Consider the following 22,298-nt stretch of genomic DNA (forward strand, 5'->3'; position numbering starts at 1 on the left):
ATCATAACCCGCCAGGAAGACTAACAGGTAAGTTCAAGAACCACCGTCAGTCACCTGAAGTTAGTCTTTCCAGTCCTGGTTCCGGGTTATGTGTTATAGCAACCAGTATCAAAATGTAAAAGAATAGAAGTTTTAAAAGATACATAGCAAAATTGTAACGAGTAGCCAAATGTCCAGTAAAAAAAGTAAAATTTGTAAAAGTTAAATGAAGGTAAAAACAAAACAGCAATTAAAACAGAAAATGGTGTAAAAACCAATGGTGACATCCAGTCTTCAAAATTGTAAAATATTTACTCTAGCAAAATGGTAATGATCATAACCCGCCAGGAAGACTAACAGGTAAGTTCAAGAACCACCGTCAATCACCTGAAGTTGGCCTCTCTAGTACTGGTTCCGGGTTATGTGTCATAGCAGCTATTATCAAAATGTAAAAGAATAAAAGTTTTAAAAGACACTCCGCAAAATCGTAATAATGAGTAGCCAAATGTCCAGTAAAAAGATAAAAGTCAAGTAAATGGAGTAAAATTTTAAAAGTAATTGAAGATAAAAGCAAAACGGCAATTAAAACAGAAAATGGCGTAAAAACCAATGTTGACATCCAGTCAACAAAGTTGTAAAGGACTACCTGTAGCAGAATGGTAATGATCATAACCCGCCAGGAAGACTAACAGGTAAGTATAAAAACCACCGTCAGTCACCTGAAGTTGGCCTTTCCAGTCCTGGTGTCGAGTTATTTAATGTTCTGGCCATTGTCCAATGTCAAATTGAATGAGAGAGATTAAAACTGTAAAAAAGGAACCACAATTAAAAAGGTGTAATGAATAAATATGCAACACTTAAATGAGATTAAAAAGGTTAATGGCCATTAAAAAATTAAAAACATTATCAAGGTGGACAGAGTCACCATCACCAATAACTCTGTCCAATGTTATAGACTGACCCTGGGAAAAAATATGTTTAAAATATTGCCGTCGTTGAGAATTGTAACGATGGCAAGAAAGTAAAACGTGGCTGATAGTGATTTGAGTGTTACACAAACTACACATTGGTGCATCAGTTCCAGATAAAAGAAAATGATGAGTTAAAAAACTGACCAATGCGTAGCCTAGTGAGAACAACTTCCTCCTTCCGAACTTTACGGAAGCTAGATGGCCAAAGTCCAATTTTGGGTTTGATTTGAAAAAGTTTGTTGTCGCGTTGCTCACTCTAAGTGAACTGCCAGCTGGCACGGAGCCGAGCCTTGAAGACAACACCATAGTCCATGTACGGAATAGGCATAGGAGTGATGGTGCTGAAGCAGACATATTTAGCTGCCATGTCTGCAAGCTCGTTCCCGCGAATACCAACATGGCCTGGTATCCAGAAAACCTGCTAATGAGAAATGGGCCAGTCGGTTTCGAATATCAGCGAGAATAGGATGTGAGCTAACGTGTAGCGATTCCAAGGCAAGTATAGAACTAAGCGAATCAGTATAAAGAGTGCAGTTGGAGTACTGCTCAGCTGCAATATGATCCAGGGCAAGAGATATGGCATACAGTTCAGCAGTAAACACAGAAGCTGTAGAAGGGATTCTGCGCGCAACTACTGACCCATAGCAAACCATAGCAGAGCCCACTGAATTACCTGATTTGGAACCATCTGTATAAATGGGAACTGAATGATTGTTTGAAAGATACTCATTGAATAAAAGACGGTACTTCCAATCTGGAGTATCTGCCTTTTTTAGGTGACTGAAAGTCACATTTGGGGGCTGTAATAAGCATGGTGGGATGGGCCGATCTGTGGAATCTGCAATGTTATCCAAGGACAGACCCAATTCATCCAATTGCACCCGGATGCGAAGGCCAAACGGAGCAATGACAGATCGTCTGTTCTGAAAAAGTACTGCCCACCAAGGAAGGAAAACACATTTCCAGGTGGGATGCTTTGGTAAGGAATGAAGTTTCGAAGTATATTGTAAAGATAGTTGCAAACAGCGAAGGTGTAGAGAAGGTTCATGAGATTCAATGTATATACTTTGAACTGAAGAGGTACGGAAAGCCCCAGTGCAGAGTCGAAGTCCTTGGTGATGAATGCGGTCCAGCATCTTTAAGGCCGAGGGTCTGGCAGAGCCATAGACCCTTGATCCATAATCGAGTTTCGATCTAATAAGAGCACGATATACCTTTAACATTGAACAGCGATCTGCCCCCCAACTGGTAGAAGAGAGAACATGGAGGATGATCAGTGCTCTTGTGCATTTGACCCGAAGCTGCTTTAAGTGTGGTATAAAGGTCAGTTTACGATCAAAGATAAGCCCCAAGAACTTGGTCTCCAGGACCACTGGCAGCAAAACTTCACCGATATGAAGTTCAGGATCAGGGTGAATACCCCGTCGACAGCAAAAGTGCATGCATACAGTTTTGGAGAGAGAGAAATTAAAGCCGTTCGCCAGAGTCCACTTCCGTACACAATTGAGGGCGGTTTGTAGTTGCCGCTCAATATATCTCATGTTTGACGACTGACATGAGATGTGAAAGTCATCGACATACAGCCATTCGCAACAGTGAGAGGGAGTTGTTCAGTGATGGCATTTATCTTTATACTGAAGAGTGTAACACTCAATACACAGCCTTGAGGGACTCCAAGTTCCTGTACAAAAGAACGGGAAAGTGTCAAACCCACACGAACTTGGAATCTCCTGTCCATTAAAATTTTTTTAATAAACATGGGTAGATGGCCACGTAACCCATATGTATGGAGGTCTCGCAAAACGCCATACCTCCATGTTGTGTCGTAAGCCTTCTCTGATAGATGTTTCAAGACGAATTAGGTGGTCTGTGGTGGAGTGCTGTCGACGGAACCCACACTGGGTGGGCAAGAGGAGGTTGTTTGGTTGCTTGAATCAAACAAGACGAACATTAACCATCCTTTCTAATGTCTTACAGAGACAGCTCGTCAAAGCAATTGGATGGTAGCTTGAAGGAATCTTGGGATTTTTCCCTGGCTTAGAGAAAGGTAAAATAATAGCCTGGCGCCAGGCATCAGGAAAAACATTCTCCTGCCAGATCCGTTTGAAAACAATCAGAAGGACATCAAGAGAAGCAGGAGATAGATGGTGCAGCATGTCATAATGAATATCATCAGGTCCAACAGACGTACTGGCAGACCGATGAATGGCCATTTTTAATTCCACCAGAGTAAAGGGACAATTATAGTAAAAGAAACAGTCAGTTCGAAAGGAAAGAGGTGATCGCTCTGCCCGAGTCTTGATGGCCAGGAAGGTGGAGGAACAAACAGAAGTGCTAGATACCCGGCAAAAGCTTTCACCTAGAGTGTTAGCGATGTTCCGAACATCAGTCACCTCCTGACCATCAGAGAGTAAGATCGAGAGGGGAACAGAATTGTAGTGCCCATTAACCTTTCGAATCCTGTCCCATATGATCTTGGAACTGGTGGTAGAAGATATGCTGGTTGTGAACTTAATCCAAGATTCCTTCTGGCTTTGACGTCTTACCCACCTAGCATGTGCAAGGGCCCGTTGGAAAGCAACCCGGTTTGAAAGTGTGGGATATCTACGAAAAGTATCCCAGGCCCGCTTTTGAGCCTTCCGTGCTAAGTGGCAAGCAGGATTCCACCACGGACGAGGATATCGTGGAAAACGTGTCGAGGTTTTAGGAATACACTGAGCAGCTGCATGTGTAATACAGTCAGTTACCGCTGCTACACAGTCGTCTATTGATGGCTGATTTACGATGGCAGGATCAAGTTCTGCGAGAGCAGTGAAAGTGGACCAGTCTGCCTGATCCAGCTTCCACCGGGGAACGCGGGTAGGGTGGCATCGACCACGGCCAGTCTCTCTCAAAAGGATCGGAAAATGATCACTGACTAGTGGATTACTGTTAACCCTCCATGAAAAATGGGAGAGTAATGAAGGGGAGCAAACTGAGAGATCAATAGCGGTAAAGGACTGACTAGGTGCATGAAAGTAAGTGGAAGAACCAGTATTGAAAAGAGAAAGATTGTGATCAGAGAGCATCTGCTCTACAGATCGGCCCCTCCCATCAATAATAGCACTTCCCCAGAGGGGATGATGTCCATTAAAATCCCCTAGAATTAGAAATGGAGATGGCAACTGTTCAACGAGAGCATCAAGATCTGATTGATCATATGTCTCTCCAGGGGACAGGTACAGAGAACAAACAGTGATGGTATGACCCAAGGAAACACGGATGGCTACAGCCTCCAAGGGTGTGTTGAGTGACAAAGACAGGGTGGGCACATACTGATCAACCAAAAGTGCCACCCCTCCATGTACTCATCCATCACACAGCTTGTCATTTCTGTACAGAGAAAACTGCCGAATTGTGACTGTATCAGCAGTTTTGAGAAATGTTTCTTTGTAAGAAAGACGAACAGGATGGTAGAAAGCAATCAACGTTTTGATATCATCCAGATTAGAACGTAAACCTCGACAGTTCCATTGTATAAAGGTGGCCATTTTTAAGAACGGGTAGGTGAAGTGGGTGGAGAACCCTTCGGTTTACGACCATGTCTTTTTCTTTACTGTCTTTAGTTGGAGGAGGTCTATCAACCTCCATGGATCCTGCTTTGGGTTGGGTGGGCAGGTTTTTGTTATTGGAAGGAAATCCAGTGACTGAGGACGCGAACGAATAATTGTTTTGTCTCTTGTGGTGGGAGAAAAAGATGTATCAGAAGAAATGCCTGTATTTGAAACTGAAGGACGTGGATCTTAAGGTTTGTTGGAAGGTATGGGAGGAACAGAGATGGGTGTGGAAGTCGATTCATCAACCTTTTTAACCACGGAGGTCAAAAGGCTTTTCATTTGTTTTGAAAACGATTCTCTTGGAGGCACAGAGAGATCTGTCTGCACTCCCACTGTAGTTGTGGAATGAAGTGCAGCAGCATATGTCCGAGATGGAGTTGTGGACAGCAATTTCCGAGCCTCAGGATAACTAATGTTATGTGTCGTTTTCAAACGCTGCACCTCTTTTTCCTCCAACCATTTTGGGCAAGAATGAAAGTAAGAGGGGTGAGAACCATTGCAGTTGACGCAATGTGGGTTCATGTCACAGTCATAGGCATCGTGGTCCTTGCCTCCACAACGAGCACATGTCAGGGAAACACGACAAGATGTCTTTGAGTGGCCGAATCTCTGACACTGGAAACATCGAAGAGAGTTTGGTATGTATGGCCGAACCCTGCAAATGAGATAACCTGCCTTGATGGTGGCAGGTGCACGTGGTGAAGGAAATGTTAAATGAGGGTATTTGTTGGCAGTGTAACTCCATCTTTGCGAGTGGAGATGCGCCTCACTGCAGAAACTCCTTGAGTGGAGAGACCAGCGAGAATCTCCGACTCGGGAACGTTCTTCAAATCCCTTTCAACAATAACTCCTCGTGAAGAATTCAAGGTAGCATGGGGTGTAACCTCAATAGGTATATCCCCAATTGCCTTTGAATTCAAGAGGAGTTCACTGTGTTGGGATGTGGATGTTTCAACCAATATGTCACCAGATCGAAGTTTCTTTACTGACTTTGGAGAGCCAGCAAGTCCCTCTAGTCCCTTTTGAATAAAAAAAGGGGACATTTGCCCTAAAGGTTTTTCCGAAAGAGAATGTAATATAAGAAAATGAGGTACGTGTGTTACTGATGTTGAAGATTGCTGTTCTGAGTATTCAAGACGTGGTCGCTTACCCATTGACATTTTTTTTTACAATTTTATTTAAATTTTTTGGAGGATCCATAGGAAAAAGAAAACATTTTGGTACCCACTGACCCCACCCACCATGGAGCCCTACAAGGGTACGCACTACAAAGTCATGCAAGGACAATGCAGCAACGCCAGGGTTTCGTGAGCACTATACCCAAACAACAGCATCAGGCACAATGTCAACAACACCCGTTGAGAACTTCCAACACTGGTACTTGGTTGACTCTAGCCCAAGTGGACCAGCCGATTGACCCAAGGGGGGCCATCCAAAGGCCGCCCGTCTACAGGAATTCGAGGCCAAAGTGGTGTGTTAGGGTTGGCCCCCTCAACCACCAGGATCCTCTCCTCCCCTTCACGGGTCGCCACGCACGGCAAACACGTGAGTGGATGTTTAGATCCCAGAGAAGGTAACCAGATAGATCAGAACCTTCCCTGGGAGGTCCCCTCACCACGTACAGGAATCCACACCGAGGGGAAGGTTTAAGAGCTAGACTGGGAAAAACTTCCACATCCTCCTTATTCTCCAGACCTTGCCCCATCTAATTATCATATATTCCGAAGTTTGCAGAACTATCTTGATGGAAAAGAGTTTGGAACACATGAAGAAGATGTCTAAACTACCTTCTCTACATTTTTTTCCTCGAAACCCCAAAAATTTTATTGAAGTGGTATTCAGAAGCTTGTGAATCGTTAGGAGGAAGTAATTAATAATAATGGTTGGTTAGTTGATTTGGTGTTTTAAGGCACAAAGCAGCTAGGCTATTTGTGCCAAGCATCCAGTAAAAAGTTAAAATTAAAGTAAATTTAGTAAAATTCATAAAAGGAAATTAAGGTAAAACGAAACAAAGTTTAAAAAAATATAAACAGCATAAAACCAATGTTTACATCTAGTCTACAACATTAAAAGAAAAACTACAGTAATATAAGTTGTAAAGGACTTCCTGTAGCATAATTGTAATTATCATAACTTGCCAGGAAGACTAACAGATAAGTTCAAAAACCACCGTCAGTCACCTGAAGTTGGCCTTTCCAGTCCTGGTTCAGAGTTATTTGACGTTATGGCCATTTTCAAAAAGTAATAGAAATTTTAAAAGACTTATAGCAAAATGTTAACAATAACTCGCCAGAATGACTAACGGGTAGTTCAAACAGTCGCGTTAGTCACCTGAAGTTGATCTTCCCATTCCTGGTTCCGAGTTATTTGACGTTACGGCCAGTTTCTAATTTCAAATTGAACTAGATGGACTGTGATTCTTAAAAGGGAACCACATTGAAAAAGATCTAGTGTATAAATTAAAAAACAAACAAACTTATATGACACTAAAAAAGACTAATGGCCTTTAAAAAACTAAAAACATTTCCAAGGTGGACAGTGTCACCATAACCAAAACACTGTCTAATGCTATGGACAAACCTTGGGACAGAACATGTTTAAAATGGTACCATCATTGAGAGTCGTTGCTTACTCCAAGTCGACTGCCAGATAAAACAGAGCCGAACCTTGCATATAGGACCATGTAGAAAACAGCCACAGCAGTGATAGTGTCAGAGCAGATAAACGTTGCCGTGGTGTCAGCAAACTCGTTTCCGCGAATACCAACGTGGCCTGGTATCCAGAATCAATGGATAGAAGCAGATGTTAAAGAGAATTGGGACTGAAGATTTTGAATATCGGCGAGAACAGGGTGTGAACTAATGGATCTTTAAGGCTGAAGTTTTGGCAGAGTCATAATAGACCAGTGATCCATAGTCGAGTTTTGATTGAATAAGAGCACGATATATCTTAAGCAAAGAACATCGATCCTCTCCCCAAGTGGTGGAAGAGAGGACACGGATGATGTTCAGTGCTCTTGTACATTTGATCCGTAGCTGCTTAATGTGTGGTATAAAGGTTAGTTTGCAGTCAAAGATAAGCCCCAAGAATTTTGTCTCAGGGACCGCAGGCAGCACAGCTTCACCAATACGGAGTTCAGGATCAAGGTGAATACCCCAATGGCAGCAAAAGTGCATGTAAGCGGTTTTAGAGAGAGAGAAATTAAAGCTGTTTGCTTTGATCCACTTCAGTAAACGATTGAGGGCAGTCTGCAGTTGCCGCTCATGTTCGACGACTGACATGAGATGTGAAAGTCGTCGACATAGAGCCCGTTTGCAACAATGAGAAGTTGTTCAGTGATGGCATTAATCTTTATACTGAAAAGTATGACAATCAAAACACAGCCCTGAGGGACTCCAAGTTCCTTTAGAAAAGAACAGAAAAGCGTCGAACCCACATGAAATTGGAATCTCCTGTCCATTAATTTTTTTTAAAATAAAATGGGCAAATCGCCATGTAACCCAAATACACTGCTAGCCAAAATCTTAAGGCCAATGGACATAAAGAAAAAATATGAATTTTGCGTTGTTAGACTCAACCGCTTATTTGAGTAGAGCTTCGAAAGATGAAAATAAAAAAAGGGAAAATAAAAATAACACTTTTTTTAGCATTTAATAGGGAAAATGTGAACACTATAAAATTAACCTGAATACTAGCTGGTCAAAAGTTTAAGACCATACTGAAACGAAGCATTAATCGGTAAACACGTAACGAAATTTAGTCATTTAGTCATGTTCAAGCATTAGCGTTGTCAACATCTCCCACTGACATCTCCTGTGCTATATTTGGTAAAAAGATGGCAAAGGCTAAAAACTGGACAGAGTTTGAACGTGGCAGAATTTTCGAGCTGCAAAAGCAAGGTCTATCTCAACGTGCCATCGTTGGTGGTATTGGGCGTAGTAAAACTACTGTTGCAAATTTCTTTAAAGACTCTGAGGGATACGGAACGAGAATTTCAAGTGGTCGGCTCAAGAAAATTTCGCTGGTTTTGAGCAGGAGGATTCGAAGGGTTGTCTGGCATGACAATAGCCGATCGTCGAACCAGATTAAGGCCCTTATGGACTCAGAATGCAGCTCAAGAACAATAAGACGGCATCTACGAGAGAAAGGCTTTAAATACCGTAAATGTCTTCAAAGACCACACCTCCTTACACACCACGAAACAGCTCGGTTAAACTTTGCTGAGAAGCACCAAACATGAGGCATAGAAAAGTGGAAGAAGATTTTGTTCTCTGATGAGAACAAAATTTAACCTAGATGGTCCAGATGGCTTCCAACGTTACTGGCACGATAAGGATATCCCACCGGGGACATTTTCTACACAATGCAGTAGAGGAGGTTCCATCACGATCTGAGATGTTTTCTCCTTCCATGGAACAATGAAGCTTCAGGTTATACAGGGGCATCAAACAGCAGCTGGTTACATTGGCATGTTGGAGAGAGCATCCTTATTGACTGAAGGCCCTCGCTTGTGTGGAAATAACTGGATCTTTCAGCAGGACAACGCTGCAATCCGCAATGCCCGCAGGACAAAGGACTTTTATATGGTGAATAACGAGATTCTTTTGGACCATCCAGCGTGTTCGTTCGAACTGAACCCCATTGAAAATGTTTGAGATGGATGGAAAGGGAAGTCTATAGAAATGGACGTCAATTCCAAACAGTGCATGATCTTCGTGAAGTCATCTTCACCACTGGGAATAACATTCCAACCAGCCTTCTGCAAATGCTTATATCGACCATGCCAAAGCAAATGTTTGCAGTTATTTGCAATGACGGCCATGCAACTCACTATTGGGACCTTTTGTTGGGCATTTCCTATCCTCTTTAGGACTTCTTTTTGGTATGGTCTTAAACTTTAACTAGCTAGTGTTTAGGCTAATTTCATAGTGTTCACATTTTCCCTATTAAATGCTAAAAAAGTTTTTATTTTTCATTTTCTTATTGTCATCTTTCAAAGCTCTACTCAAATAAGTGGTCGAGTCTAACAACGCAAAATGCATATTTTTTCTTTATATACATTGACCTTAAGATTTTGGCCAGCAAGGTATATGGAAGTTTCCCAAAATGCCATACCTCCATACTGTATCATAAGTTTTCTCAATTTCAAAGAATATTGATTCAAGATGTTCGTTTGAGAAAGGGTTCTCAGATTGACGTTTCAAGTCGAATCAGGTGGTTCATGATGCAGAGCTGTCTTTGGAACCCACACTGGGTGAGCGAGAGGAGGTTGTTTGATTAGAAGAACCAAACAAGACGAGCATTAACCATCCTCTCTAGGGTCTTACAGAGATAGCTCACCAACACAATTGGACGATAGTTTGAAGGAATCTTGGGATCTTTCATAGGCTTAGTGAAAGGTACGATAATGGCCTGGCACCAGGCATCAGGAAAAACATTCTCCTGCCAGATTCGGTTAAAAACAACCAGAAAAATAGCAAGAGAAGCAGCAAATAGATGGTGCAGCATTTCATAGTGTATATCATCAGGTCCAGCTGATGTACTGCCAGACTGATGAAGGGCCAGTTTGAGCTCCACCAGTGTAAAGGAACGATTATAGTCATAGAGACAATCAGCTCGAAAGGAAAGAGGTGATCGTTCTGCCCAACTCTTGATGGTTAAGAAGGTGGAGGAAGAAGCAGAAGTGCTAGATACTCGGCAAAAGCTTTCACCTAGAGTATCAGCGATGCACCAGGTATCAGCTACTTCCTGGCCATCAGAATTCTCCTGCTCCTGACCTTTCGAATCTTGTCCCATATGACTTTAGAACTGGTGGTAGAAGATATGCTGGTTGTGAACTTAATCCAAGATTCTTTCTCGTTTTGACCTCTTACCCACCGAGCACTGTGCGGACCTGCTGGAAAGTGATGCTAGTTCGAGAGTGTGGGATATCTACAGAAAGTATCTCAAGCTCATTTTTGAGCCTTCTGTGCCATGTGGCAGGCAGGATTTCACTACGGACGAAGATATCGTGGAAAACGTGTTGAGGTTTTACGAAAACATTGAGCAGTTGCCTGTGTAATACAGTCTGTTATTCTTGCCACACTGTCGTCCATTTATGGCTTACTGACGATGGCAGTATCAAGTTCTGCAAGAGCAGTGAAGGAGGGCCAGTTTGCTCGATCCAGCTTTTACCAGGGCATGCGAGTCGGGTGGTATTGACCACGGTCAGTCTCTCGCCAAATTATAGGAAAAGTATTACTGCCTCATGGATTATTGTGAACCCTCCATGACAAATGGGAATAGTGAAGGGGAGCAAATTGAGAGATCAATAGCAGTAAAGGATGGACTAGGTATATGAGAATAAGTAGAAGAACCAGTATTGAAAAGAAAAAGGTTGTGATCAGAGAGCATACGTTCTAAGGAGCGACCCCTCCCCCATCAATATCAGCACTTCCTCAGAGGGGATGATGTCCATCAACGTCCTCCAGGATTAAAAAGGGAGACAGCAACTGTCGAATGAGAGCATCAAGATCTGATTGATCATATATCTCTCCAGGCGACAGGTAGAGAGAACAAACAGTGATGTATGAACTAAAGAAACAAGGATGACTAGGGCCTCCAAGGGTGTGTCGAGTGGCAAAGACAGGGTGGGCACATGCTGGTCAACCAACAGTGCCATCCCTTCATGCCCTCGTCCATCACACAGCCTGTCATTTCTGTACAAAGAAAACCGCCAAAAGGTGACTGTATCAGTAGATTACAGAAATGTTTCCTGTAAGGAAAGACAAAGGATGGTAGGAAGCAACCAGTGTTTTGATGTCATCCAGGTTAAAACGTAAACCTCGACAGTTCCATTGTATTTTGGCCATTTTTATTTATGTGTAAGCGAATTGGGTGAAAAGCCCTTCTGTTTACGACCACATCTTTTTTTTTCTTTATTGTCCTTATTTGAGGGAGGTCTGTCGACATCCATGGATCCTACCCTGGGTCGATTGGGCAGGTCTTTGTTGTTGGAAGAGTATTCCAGTGAATGAGGACGTGAATGAATGATCGTTTTGCATCTTGGGTTTGGAGAAAATGAATCCGAGGAGATGCCTGTACCAGGAACTAAAGGAAGTGGATCTTGGGATTTGCTGGAATGTATCTGAGGGACAGAGATGGGCGTTGAAGTTGATTCATCAACTTTGTTAACCATGGAGGTCAAAAGACTTTTCATTTGTTTTGAGAATGATTCTTTTGGAGGCACAGAGATCTGCCTGCACTTCCACTGTAGTAGTGGAATGAAGTGCAGTAACGTCCGAGATGAAGTTGTGGACAGCATCTTTGGAGCTTCAGGATAAGTAATGTTATGAATTGTTTTCAAATGCTGCACCTATTTTTCTTTCAACCATTTAGGGCAAGAACGAAAGTACGATGGGTGAGAGCTATTGCAATTGACGCAATAAAGGCCTTTTTCACACTCACAGACATCATGGTTTTTGCCACCGCAACAAGCAAACGTCAAGGAACCATGACGCGACATCTTTGGGTGACCAAACTGCTGACACTGGAAATATCGGAGAGAGTATGGAATGTATGGCGTACCTGCAATTAAGATAACCTGGCTTGATGGTGGCAGATGGACGTGGTGATGTAAATGTCCGAATGAAGATATCTGTTGGCACCATAATTCCATCTCCGTGAGTTGAGATACGCCTTACTGCAGAAACTCCTTGAGTGGAGAAACCAGTGAGAATCTTTAACTCAGGGATGTTCTTCAAATCTCTCTCAACAATAACTCCTCGTGATGACTTCAAAATAGCATGAGATGCAACCTCAATAGGTATATCCCAATTGCCTTTGAATGCAAGAGGAGTTCACTATGCTGAGATGTGGATGTTTCCACCAATATGTCACCAGATCAAAGCTTCTTTACTGATCTTGGAGAGCCAGCAAGTCCCTCTAATCCCTTCTGAAAGAAAAAGGGAGACATTTGCCCTAAACGTTTGTCTGAAAGAGAATGTAGGATAAGAAAATGAGGTACAATAGGTGTTACAGATGTTGAATATTGCTGCTCAGAATCTTCAAGTCGTGGTCGTTTACCTATAGAATCTTTTTTCACTGTTTTATTTAAGTTTTTATTTGAATGGTCCTTAGGAAAAAAGGGAATTTTGGTGTCCACTGACCCCACCACCCACCATGGAGCCCTACGAGGGAACGCACTGCAATGTCAAACAAGGACACTGCAGCAATACCAGGGTTTCGTGAGCACTATACCCAAACACCAGCATCAGATATAATATCCATAACACCTTTTGAGAACATCCAACACTGGTACTTGGTTGACCCTAGACAATGTGGACCAGCCGACTGACCCGTGGGGACCACCCCAAAGGCCGCCCGTCTACAGGAATTCAAGGCCAAAGTGGTATGTTAGGGTTAGACATCTCAACCACCACGATCCTCTCTTCCCTTTCCTGGGTCGCCACGCATGGCAAACCTGTTGGTAGATGTTAAGATCCCAGAGGTGGTAAACTGAAAGAATAGAACCTTCCATGGAAGGTTCCCCTCACCACGTACAGGAATCCACACCGATGGGTAATAATAATGGAACATACATTATTGATTAAATAACAGTAAACGCATTTGAGATCCTTTCTCTTTTTCTGAACCTAAAATCGAACATTACTTAAGGGATGACTCGATACATCAGAGGTACTAAGACTTATAGGTCGCGTAGTATATTACTCAACAAAACAATCACTTGATGGGCTAGTTGACACCAACTGTTCTGGCTAATGACAATGAACTATGTGAATGGAGAAGTCATACTCCAACTACGTCTAGGAGGTTTTGCTTACAGAACGAAGTTGCTTGTTGCTCATCTGCGGAGTTTATTGGTGAAATTCACCTGTGCAATGGGTAAACTGATGTTCCATAGTGAAGTCATCCAACGTCAGTCAAACCAATTCCAGAACAGTGTACTGCACAAATGTATGTGGGAGTCACAGAACCCGCAGGTACACGAGAGGAGTTCGATGATTTACTAAGGACAAAGTACAGCCCACTAGTGCCATACACGAACTAGGTTGTTTCCGGTCACACAATATACAACATTAGCAGTTAATTGTCTGGGGGTAAATCAATCTAATCACACAACGTGTTGTACTGTAATTATCAATCATCAAGTAATGGTTTCAGTTTGTGTTAAAGCTTTGTGTTATACAAAGTATGGAGAACACTAAGGTGTTAGCAACGTACACACATACTCCTACACTTGTAGTGATATTCAGCCTTAGTGTGAACATTGTCCACAAAAAATATACAATGTGTGTTAAGGTCCGCATTAGTTAATGCATGAAAATTTGTGCATCAGAAACTAGGAAAAGATTTTATGTTATGGAAAAGATTGCTATAAAATGAAGAGAGTAAAGAAATGAAAATACCAAAAATGGAGACGGATATGGCTTTGGTATGTGTCAGCAACACAGAAGCCTTTAGGCTCCAGCTGGAGAGGACTTCATCCTATGCTCTGAAAAGTTTATTCATTAATGTGAGCTATAGCAATTGAAGGGTGAGAGAAAATGCACAGTATGTGATCATCTGTAACCATATGTAAATGATCAACAAGTGAACTGGTTTCATCACGAGTCAAAAAAGAAGGTAGTAGAGTGAGATGAATAGAGAACCAGTGTTATCCAAATTCAACCCTGAAGGTAAGGAAAAAGAGCTAAGAATACTTATCTTGATATTCAGGATAAATCACACAAGGAAACACCAGATATAAAGGAAGAACTTGGGTCTGATGGTCCACAAAACCAGCAGCAGTCTTCCGGTCAACATGAATGAGATTAAATCTGATTATCAACAGTTAGGACAGTTGTTTGGTCAAGAACATAATGGCCAAACAAGCTTTGTGGCACTTGCTTTCCAAGCTACTGAAGGCCTTTTAGAAGCAAAATGTCCCAGATATTTTGGCAATAATTATTTGATCTAGATGAATGTTGACAGCTCCAAAAACGGCATCACGCAAAAGTAATCTTAACAGAAGCCAGAGGCATTCTGTAATGCAAACAAATGCATATGACAATATATATCTAAAAATTACAAGTGTGGTCCCACATGAATGAATCAATTATATAATGAACATAAGTATTAAATCATAAGTGAATGGAAACAAAGAATTTTTGAAGTGAACTGTGATTACTGAACTGTAAGGTATTATTTGAAACTTGTTCGTTTATTTTTGAATTTCGTGCAATGTTACACGAGGGCTATCTGCGCTAGCTGTCCCTAATTCAGCAGTATAAGACTAGAGGGAAGGCAGCTAGTCATCACCACCCACTGCCAACTCTTGGGCTACTCTTTTATCTACAAATAGTGGGATTGATATTCACATTATAACGCCCTCACGGCTGAAAGAGTGAACATGTTTATTGCGACGGGGATTCGAAACCGCGACCCTCAGATTACGAGTCGAGCGCCTTAACCACCTAGCCATGCCGGGCCGTACCTTTTATTTTCGTTAAAATATTCCAATTATGACATTTAAATATTTAACAGGTAGTAAAAACAAGCTTTTACTATATCTGAAGGAAAACCATAGTTATGGTTTCTAGTATGCGTAATACGAAATATTTAGGGCTCAAACTGAAAGCTACGAGTATGAGAAATTACCACTAGTGTGTGAAATTCCCCCAAAGTAGTTTAAATATAATAATAAATATAAATCTGGTTGTGACAGAATATTTTCAGTCATGCAGATTCGAATATTTAATATTTCTTATCTAAATATTTTGTTGATGTTGTTTGAGTATAAAAAGCAGTTTAAGATGCATAAAGATGTAGGGTGTAAATAAAGACCCTATGAGGCCAGCAACAGGGATACATATTCTATGGGCGATTAAAGGAGCACATGAGAACCTCATAAAAAGTTTGCTTGATGAAAAAGGTACTCCCACTAATTACTTTGCCTCTAAAGGTAGTTTTTGATAGGAAAATGGTTGTAACCAGATCACTGACCCTTTTTCAACCTATACTACACATCTAGCTGAACTTGATCATTATTAAAGGATTATTTTAAATGTATTTTTCATTATTAAAGGTTTACTGTTAGTGCTGTTTGCATTTGTGTTTAATAATTTATATTTGTATTCTTACTTAATATTTGATTATGTAATGATCATCTTTGTTTTGAAAGCTGTGACCGTCTGTTTGGCATGCAAGTGTTTTCACAGGTGAGAGAAAGTTGACACAGTCTTCAACCACAGAACAAATTTAAAGTTTATTGGTTTTACAGTTAATTGTCAGCCTGAAAACCAGCCTGCGAGATGGAAGACAGAAAGAGTGGTAAATAAATATACCATGAATTTTCTTCTTATAATATTACAGTATTTATTCTCAATTTACTATTTGTTTCTGTACAAATGCAAGGTTTCACGTAACATGTGGTCCTGAAAGCCATTAAGTAGATATTGTTCTGACCTACTTTTCTTCCTTTGTTATTCTCTAAGTGGATAATACCTGTTCTACCTGAAGATAACATTGCTCAATACTGCATTTTGTCCAAGAATATCGACAGCAGAGTCCCTTTAATGGACGTTCAAGTATTATCTAGTAATTATTGATCTACTTGTAATGAATAGGATCAGTTAGGTGAATAGCAGTGGTCTCTCTGCAAGATTAACATCTGGTCATTCTAGTCTGGAACAGAATCTTGAAGAAGCTACTGAAAGTATCCAGTAAAATTGATAGATCTTAATATTCTAAAGAAAATACACACAATGTGATTATGTTTAATAAAGATTATAGATTTATATGTTTCACTTTGTGTTCAGTCTCATCATTCTATTTTGCATCAAATCAATTAGTGAAAGATTTAGTATACTTTGTAACCTGAACGAATCTCCCGTTACCAAATGGGCCTATCCAATACACATCGAAAATTAATTCAATTTCACATGGAGTCATAAGAAAACCACATCTCGCGACAAAAAGGTGCATTTGTACGTTACGCTACGTGACCTGGGTTTAACCAAACTTAAGATCCTTATTTCATTTATTAAAATAACAAAACATATCACATGTTAGCCTATAATACTTGTTTACAGTGTTACAGTAATAAGCTTTATATATTACGGCCGCGCGTGTGTGTATGACGTAAAATAAATTAAATAACTACAAGTATAGGTGTTAGGCATCCAATAACTGAACATGTCAACAATAACAAAATATAATATTCGAGATAAGAAATTAATATTAAGATTGTAAAAACTACTGAATAATGTTTCAGGATCATTTACAGTATCTTCATTAATTATCTTAAACTTTTTAAACATAAATCTTTAATCAAACCAAAGTCTTGTGTTACTTACGTTATACCAGTGGTCACAGATCAAGTGAGCCTGGTTGAACAAGGTGTGGTTAGGACAAAGGTAACTGTATTTCCTTCCCTTCATGTTACACATATGATAAACCTGGCAACCAGCCTTGGGATGCGGGTCTGCATAGTAACCCGGGAGTTTTGTGAAACACGTGAAATTTGTTGAGGGTATAGCGTTTAATTTGGGATATTCCCCGTGCTAGGCGAACAACATGAAATACAAAAGAAATAAATCTTTTTAGTCTTCTGAAAACTCCAAACATTAACACAGGGAAATTCTCATATTATAAAAAAATTCAATCCACAAATTAATGATTCTTTTTGATAGTTATTAAAATAACTATTCTACCTAAACTTGTGCATAATATAGAACCTAAACGAGATAATTTAATATTTTGTCTTATTTTATAAAGCAACAAACTTTAAGGTGGTACTTACACGTAGCAATGGTCCTCAACATTACTAACTTCTAAAGTAAAATCAAAAACTAAGCCTGTAATTTTTAGTCCTTCGTACCTCTGCAAACACAATGAAACTCGTTCCCGAGTACACAGTATGTAGTTTAAAATACATTTTTAGCTCACGTAAAAATAATTTTGTATTTATGTTAAGGCTGAGGCGATAGGATATTAATATTTGTCGTGATAAACTAACCTATTCGATTACTTTAATCTGGTTGTTAATACCTTATATATATATATATATATGTAAAACACCGAAATATCCGTCTTTTTTCCCTTTTTTTCATTAAGTTCTTCTACCGGTTTCGTGATTTTAAAAGTCTCTCTTCAGGAAAACATTTTACTAAATTTTCTCTTCTGCAAATCTTACTAATGTTTGTATGGTTTCAAATTGTGGTCAAGTGATTAGGGTCGCGGGTTCGAATCCCCGTCACACCAAACATGCTTGTCCTTGCAACCGTAGGGGGTGTTATATTGGGATAGTCAATCTCACTATTCGGTGGTAAGAGAGTAATCCAAGAGTTAGAGGTGTAATTTGGAAGTCCTACCAAATACATTTTAAACGTTTATTTTCAGCAAAACTTATATTTTGTCCGTTATGTTCTCGACCATATGGGGGATCTGTCAATTTAACCGACCTCGTAACCACTATAAAAATAAGAAAACAAATAAATTATGCTTTTTTCGTTCTAGAATGATTACAGATTTGAAAGAATGAGATGGCTTCCAAGCGCTTCAAAATGGATAAAAAATGACTATGGGGACATTCTGAGCTTTCAGTTCGTTATTCAAATATAATATTTGCAAAATTGGAAAGAGTTGCGTTTTGTTTAGAACACATGCCATACCTCAATATTATCGGTAGTTTGAGTACCTAATTTATTGATACTACAAACTTAGTATTTTGACATCACACACATTTGAACATACCAAGTGACACACAAAAATCGATATTTCAGTTTATTTTAACACATGCTTTTAAGTAATTAAAATTTGAATTATAATCTTCAATTTGATACCAAATTTATTTAGTTAACATATGAATGCAAGTCAACAAACGCGATGATGTGACCTGTCGAGATAGGATTAAAGGTTGGTATTTAGATACATGCACGCACGTTCCCAAAACTGTACCTTTGCGAGAGCATGTACCGATATACAGACCTGTTAAGAAATGTTATGTATTGCTATTTTAAATAATGGGAATTTTAATTTGAGCTTAATATTTGATTAAATGCTAATAAGTATCAAATTTATGTTATTTGCCAACAAGCTTGGCACACACAATTTCCTTTTTAAACACAAATATATTTTAATATACACAATAAAATTTATAATAACGGTTATTACTAACTATTGCAGATGATGGTTTATATACAATAGTTTTACAAACTTACAAACTACACCGAGTCTTATATCCGAGTCTAGAACTAGATATTTTATCAGTGGCCCAGGTCTACAACGAACAAGTTAATTTTGAGTTGGTTTCATTACACCTCCCGTAACTTAACAATGTCTTTTCTCGGCTAGCCTTACACCAGGTATAAGCTGACTCCTTCCACCGAATATATTTAATGGCCTCGTAGAAACAGTAACGTCCGAAGTTATTCACTGAAGTTAAAGGGTTTGTAATGTTCGAAATATATATAAATGTTGCTGAACAAATTGTGTAGTTTTCCGATTAATAGACGTTAATCACAATTATAGCTTCCTAGGCCTACAACGTACTGACTACAGCTGTCCAATAATAATACTCTTTTTCTCTCTCTTAGGCTTAGCATTGCCAGGTGGTTTGCACACTTGATCGTAATCCGAGGGTCGCGGGTTTGAATCTTCGTCACGCCAAACATACTCGCCCGTTCAGTCGTGGGGAATTATAACGTTACAGTCAATCCCACTATTCATTGGCAAAAGAGTAACCCAAGAGTTGGCAGTGGGTGATGATGACTAGCTGCCTTTCCTCTAGTTTTACACTGCTAAATTAGGGGCGGCTAGCGTAGATAGACCTCGTGTAGCTTTGCGATAAATTCGAAACAAATTTTTTCTCTCGATGCGTCGGTTTTTATACATCAATCACACGAGTTTCTCGAAGGTAATTTTGCAACAATGACCTAGCGCGTTTTCGTAAACAAATATTATTGCTTCTCACTTAATAATATACGTCACATGCAAAAAAAGAAAACTGTGCTGAAGGAAGTGTAGGCAATAAAATATATATATATATATATATATAACGGTAAATTCGTTACAGAAATAAATCTACAATTTGTTACCAAACTTAATGACAAATTCATAAAACTGTACTTCAATAAACGTTTGAACGCAAGTCAACAAACTCAATGACGTAGCCTGTCTAGATAGAGTTAAAGGTTCGTACTTGGGTACGTGCGCGCGCAGATGCAATTTTCGGTACATTGTTTCTGAATTTTAAGGCTACCCCATTTGTTTGTTTTTGCAGTGCAACTCTCAAACACCCACACCCGTGTCTTGCAGCTTATGTATCCTAGCGTTTACGACGAGAACAAGACTAAACACACAGCCCTTAGTCCAGAATACTGAAATGCCCATTATTACGCGATTAATTTTGATTACAAATAGTAGAAATAAAAGAGACTGAAGAGGTCTACTGCCGGTTTATCGAGGTTCTGTGGTGTATTTATAGACACAGAGCACACATAAAATATACTACTGAGCGCTTACTTAGAGTAGTACATACACAAGACAAAGGTAACTCGTAGGGCCAGCAAATTCCAAAAATACATGTTTTTTGTAAAAGCGATGTACAACTTTTATGTTCTTGGATAGAAAAGTTAAAGTAGTCTTTCTCACTAATATTAAGATATTTTTGTATTTCACGGTAGTAACTCCAGGGTCGTATTTAATTGGAACCAACTTAGTGAATTCACAGGAATATGTTAAAATGTTTACTTCAAGTGGGTTTCTCGTCATCACGAATGACAAGCCAGGGTTTTGTGTCCCACTCCTTACACCATCACCACTTGCTGAAACTTATTCAGTGATAGCACCGCCTTTTATTTTGTCGTCCATACTCTGTGGCTATTACCTAAATGTCTGTTACGTGTATCAGTCATATGACAAGAACAAGAGACTGTTCCTACATATTTCGTATTTCCACAAAATAAAATGCAGGTTAACATTTTTATGTTGTATGTGGTTTTGATACTCAGGATTTTTTCAGTATACCTCCTCATTCACACACCAACTGGTGTTCGTAGTTACATGGTGTGAAGACCGTAATGGTTTTTTTTTAACGATAATTTTTTTAAAATTTTCATCCATCGTTTTGGGTGTCGCGAGTTTCATCACCAAACAAATAATTAATAACTTAAACTACAAAATTCATATTGCATATGTCTTGTAAATAAAGCTAAGTGGGTTTTCACGTCAGTGAAAAATCTTTGGAAACCATTAATCTAGAGTATTATCCTCTCCCTGATTTGTTAATTGTTTTTCTTTTATTAATTGGATCGCAACGTACATGCAAATTTTATTTGATATTGAACTAGAGGAAAATAACGAATTTTTTTTTTCAGTACACACATCAGACTTACCATTTAGTCTGGTCCCCTGCTGGTACATCGGTAAGTCTACGGATTTACAACGCTAAAATCAATGGTTCGATTCCTCTCGGCGGATTCAGCAGATAGCCCGATGTGGCTTTACTATAAAACAAACACACACACACACACACTCATTTAGTCTATCTAGTGGAACGGTGGTAAGTCTTCAGACTTACGTTAAAACCAGCTGTTCGATTCCCTTAGTGGACACAGCAAATAGCCTCAACATATTAATTTAAATCAACATCCGCCTCTTCGGTTACAAGTGTTTTGAATTTCGCGCAAAGCTACTCGAGGGCTATCTGCGCTAGCCGTCTCTAATTTAGCAGTGTAAGACTAGAGGGAAGACAGCTAGTCATCATCACCCACCGCCAACTCTTGGGTTACTTTTTTTACAATGAATAGTGGGATTGATCGTCCCATTATAACGCCCAACAGCTGGAAGGGCGAGCATGTTTGGTGTTACTGGGATTCGAACCCGCGACCCTCGGATTACGTAGCAAAGGGAGTTTTGTATTAGATTTAGTGCATACACATACAAGCGAAAATTTTAAAAGTATTATCAAACTGTTAAATCCGTACTTTTGAATACTTTTTTTAAAAGAAGAGTATGACTAAGTGTATCTTAATGTTTTGAGGATTTTTTTTGTAAGATATTTTTATAGATCTTTTTTGTCATTCAACAAGTATCTCAGTGCAAATTGTTGTTCTTGCTTTACATAGTTATTTTTGCATACTTTATTATGATAATACGTACAAATGCATGTACGTAGTGGTTTATTCCTGGAACGACAGATACAGTAAACAGTATTTTTGCGTTTTTCTTTTTGTATCAGAAGTTTAAACGGTTCATATCTAGTCCATGTTGTTTATGCTAGTGAACAATCAGTCGAAATAGTTTTAAAAGCATATAGACATCGTGACGTACGTATGCATTTTATATTACGTTTACCAATATATATATATATATATATATTTCTTTTTTACTGTTCACAGTTGTTCTTTGCTAACTATTTAATGTTTAGAAGAAGGTATTAATTGAGTAAACCATTTCCACAACTCATATTTACGAGAAGAAACTGAAACTGGGTTCATTATTTGTTGTTAATATCGGTGCATATAAAGATACAAAGGGCACTCACTAAACTCGTCTTTAGGTTTAGGATATTTTTTGACACTCATGTGACTCAAACACGTATTACTCTCAAGTGACTATGTTGTCTGTGTGTTACACCCAACTTAAATCAAACAAACCGTGGCAGGTATTCAGTTTGGTGGAGGAGGCGCTAAAGGCGTTCTGTCTCGACAGAATGTTTTAAAGATGATTTAGAGATTAAAGCTTAGTGATATATTTGGATTGGAAGATA

At 39.5% G+C, this 22,298-nt stretch overlaps 1 protein-coding gene across 7 annotated transcripts in view; it reads right to left on the minus strand.

Moving 5' to 3' along the window:
• The window catches only part of LOC143240655 (U-scoloptoxin(01)-Er1a-like), a 65,283-nt gene that overhangs the window by 3,137 nt on the left and 39,848 nt on the right, over positions 1-22,298 (minus strand). For all 7 annotated transcript variants that reach the window (XM_076483432.1, XM_076483431.1, XM_076483434.1 and 4 more), the window contains one exon: positions 16,882-17,088. In XM_076483432.1, the coding sequence (XP_076339547.1) occupies positions 16,882-17,088 (207 nt within the window). The remainder of the gene's footprint in view (positions 1-16,881; positions 17,089-22,298) is intronic.

The sequence above is a fragment of the Tachypleus tridentatus genome, chromosome 13, assembly GCF_004210375.1.
Source record: "Tachypleus tridentatus isolate NWPU-2018 chromosome 13, ASM421037v1, whole genome shotgun sequence".
Classification (NCBI taxonomy): domain Eukaryota; kingdom Metazoa; phylum Arthropoda; class Merostomata; order Xiphosura; family Limulidae; genus Tachypleus; species Tachypleus tridentatus.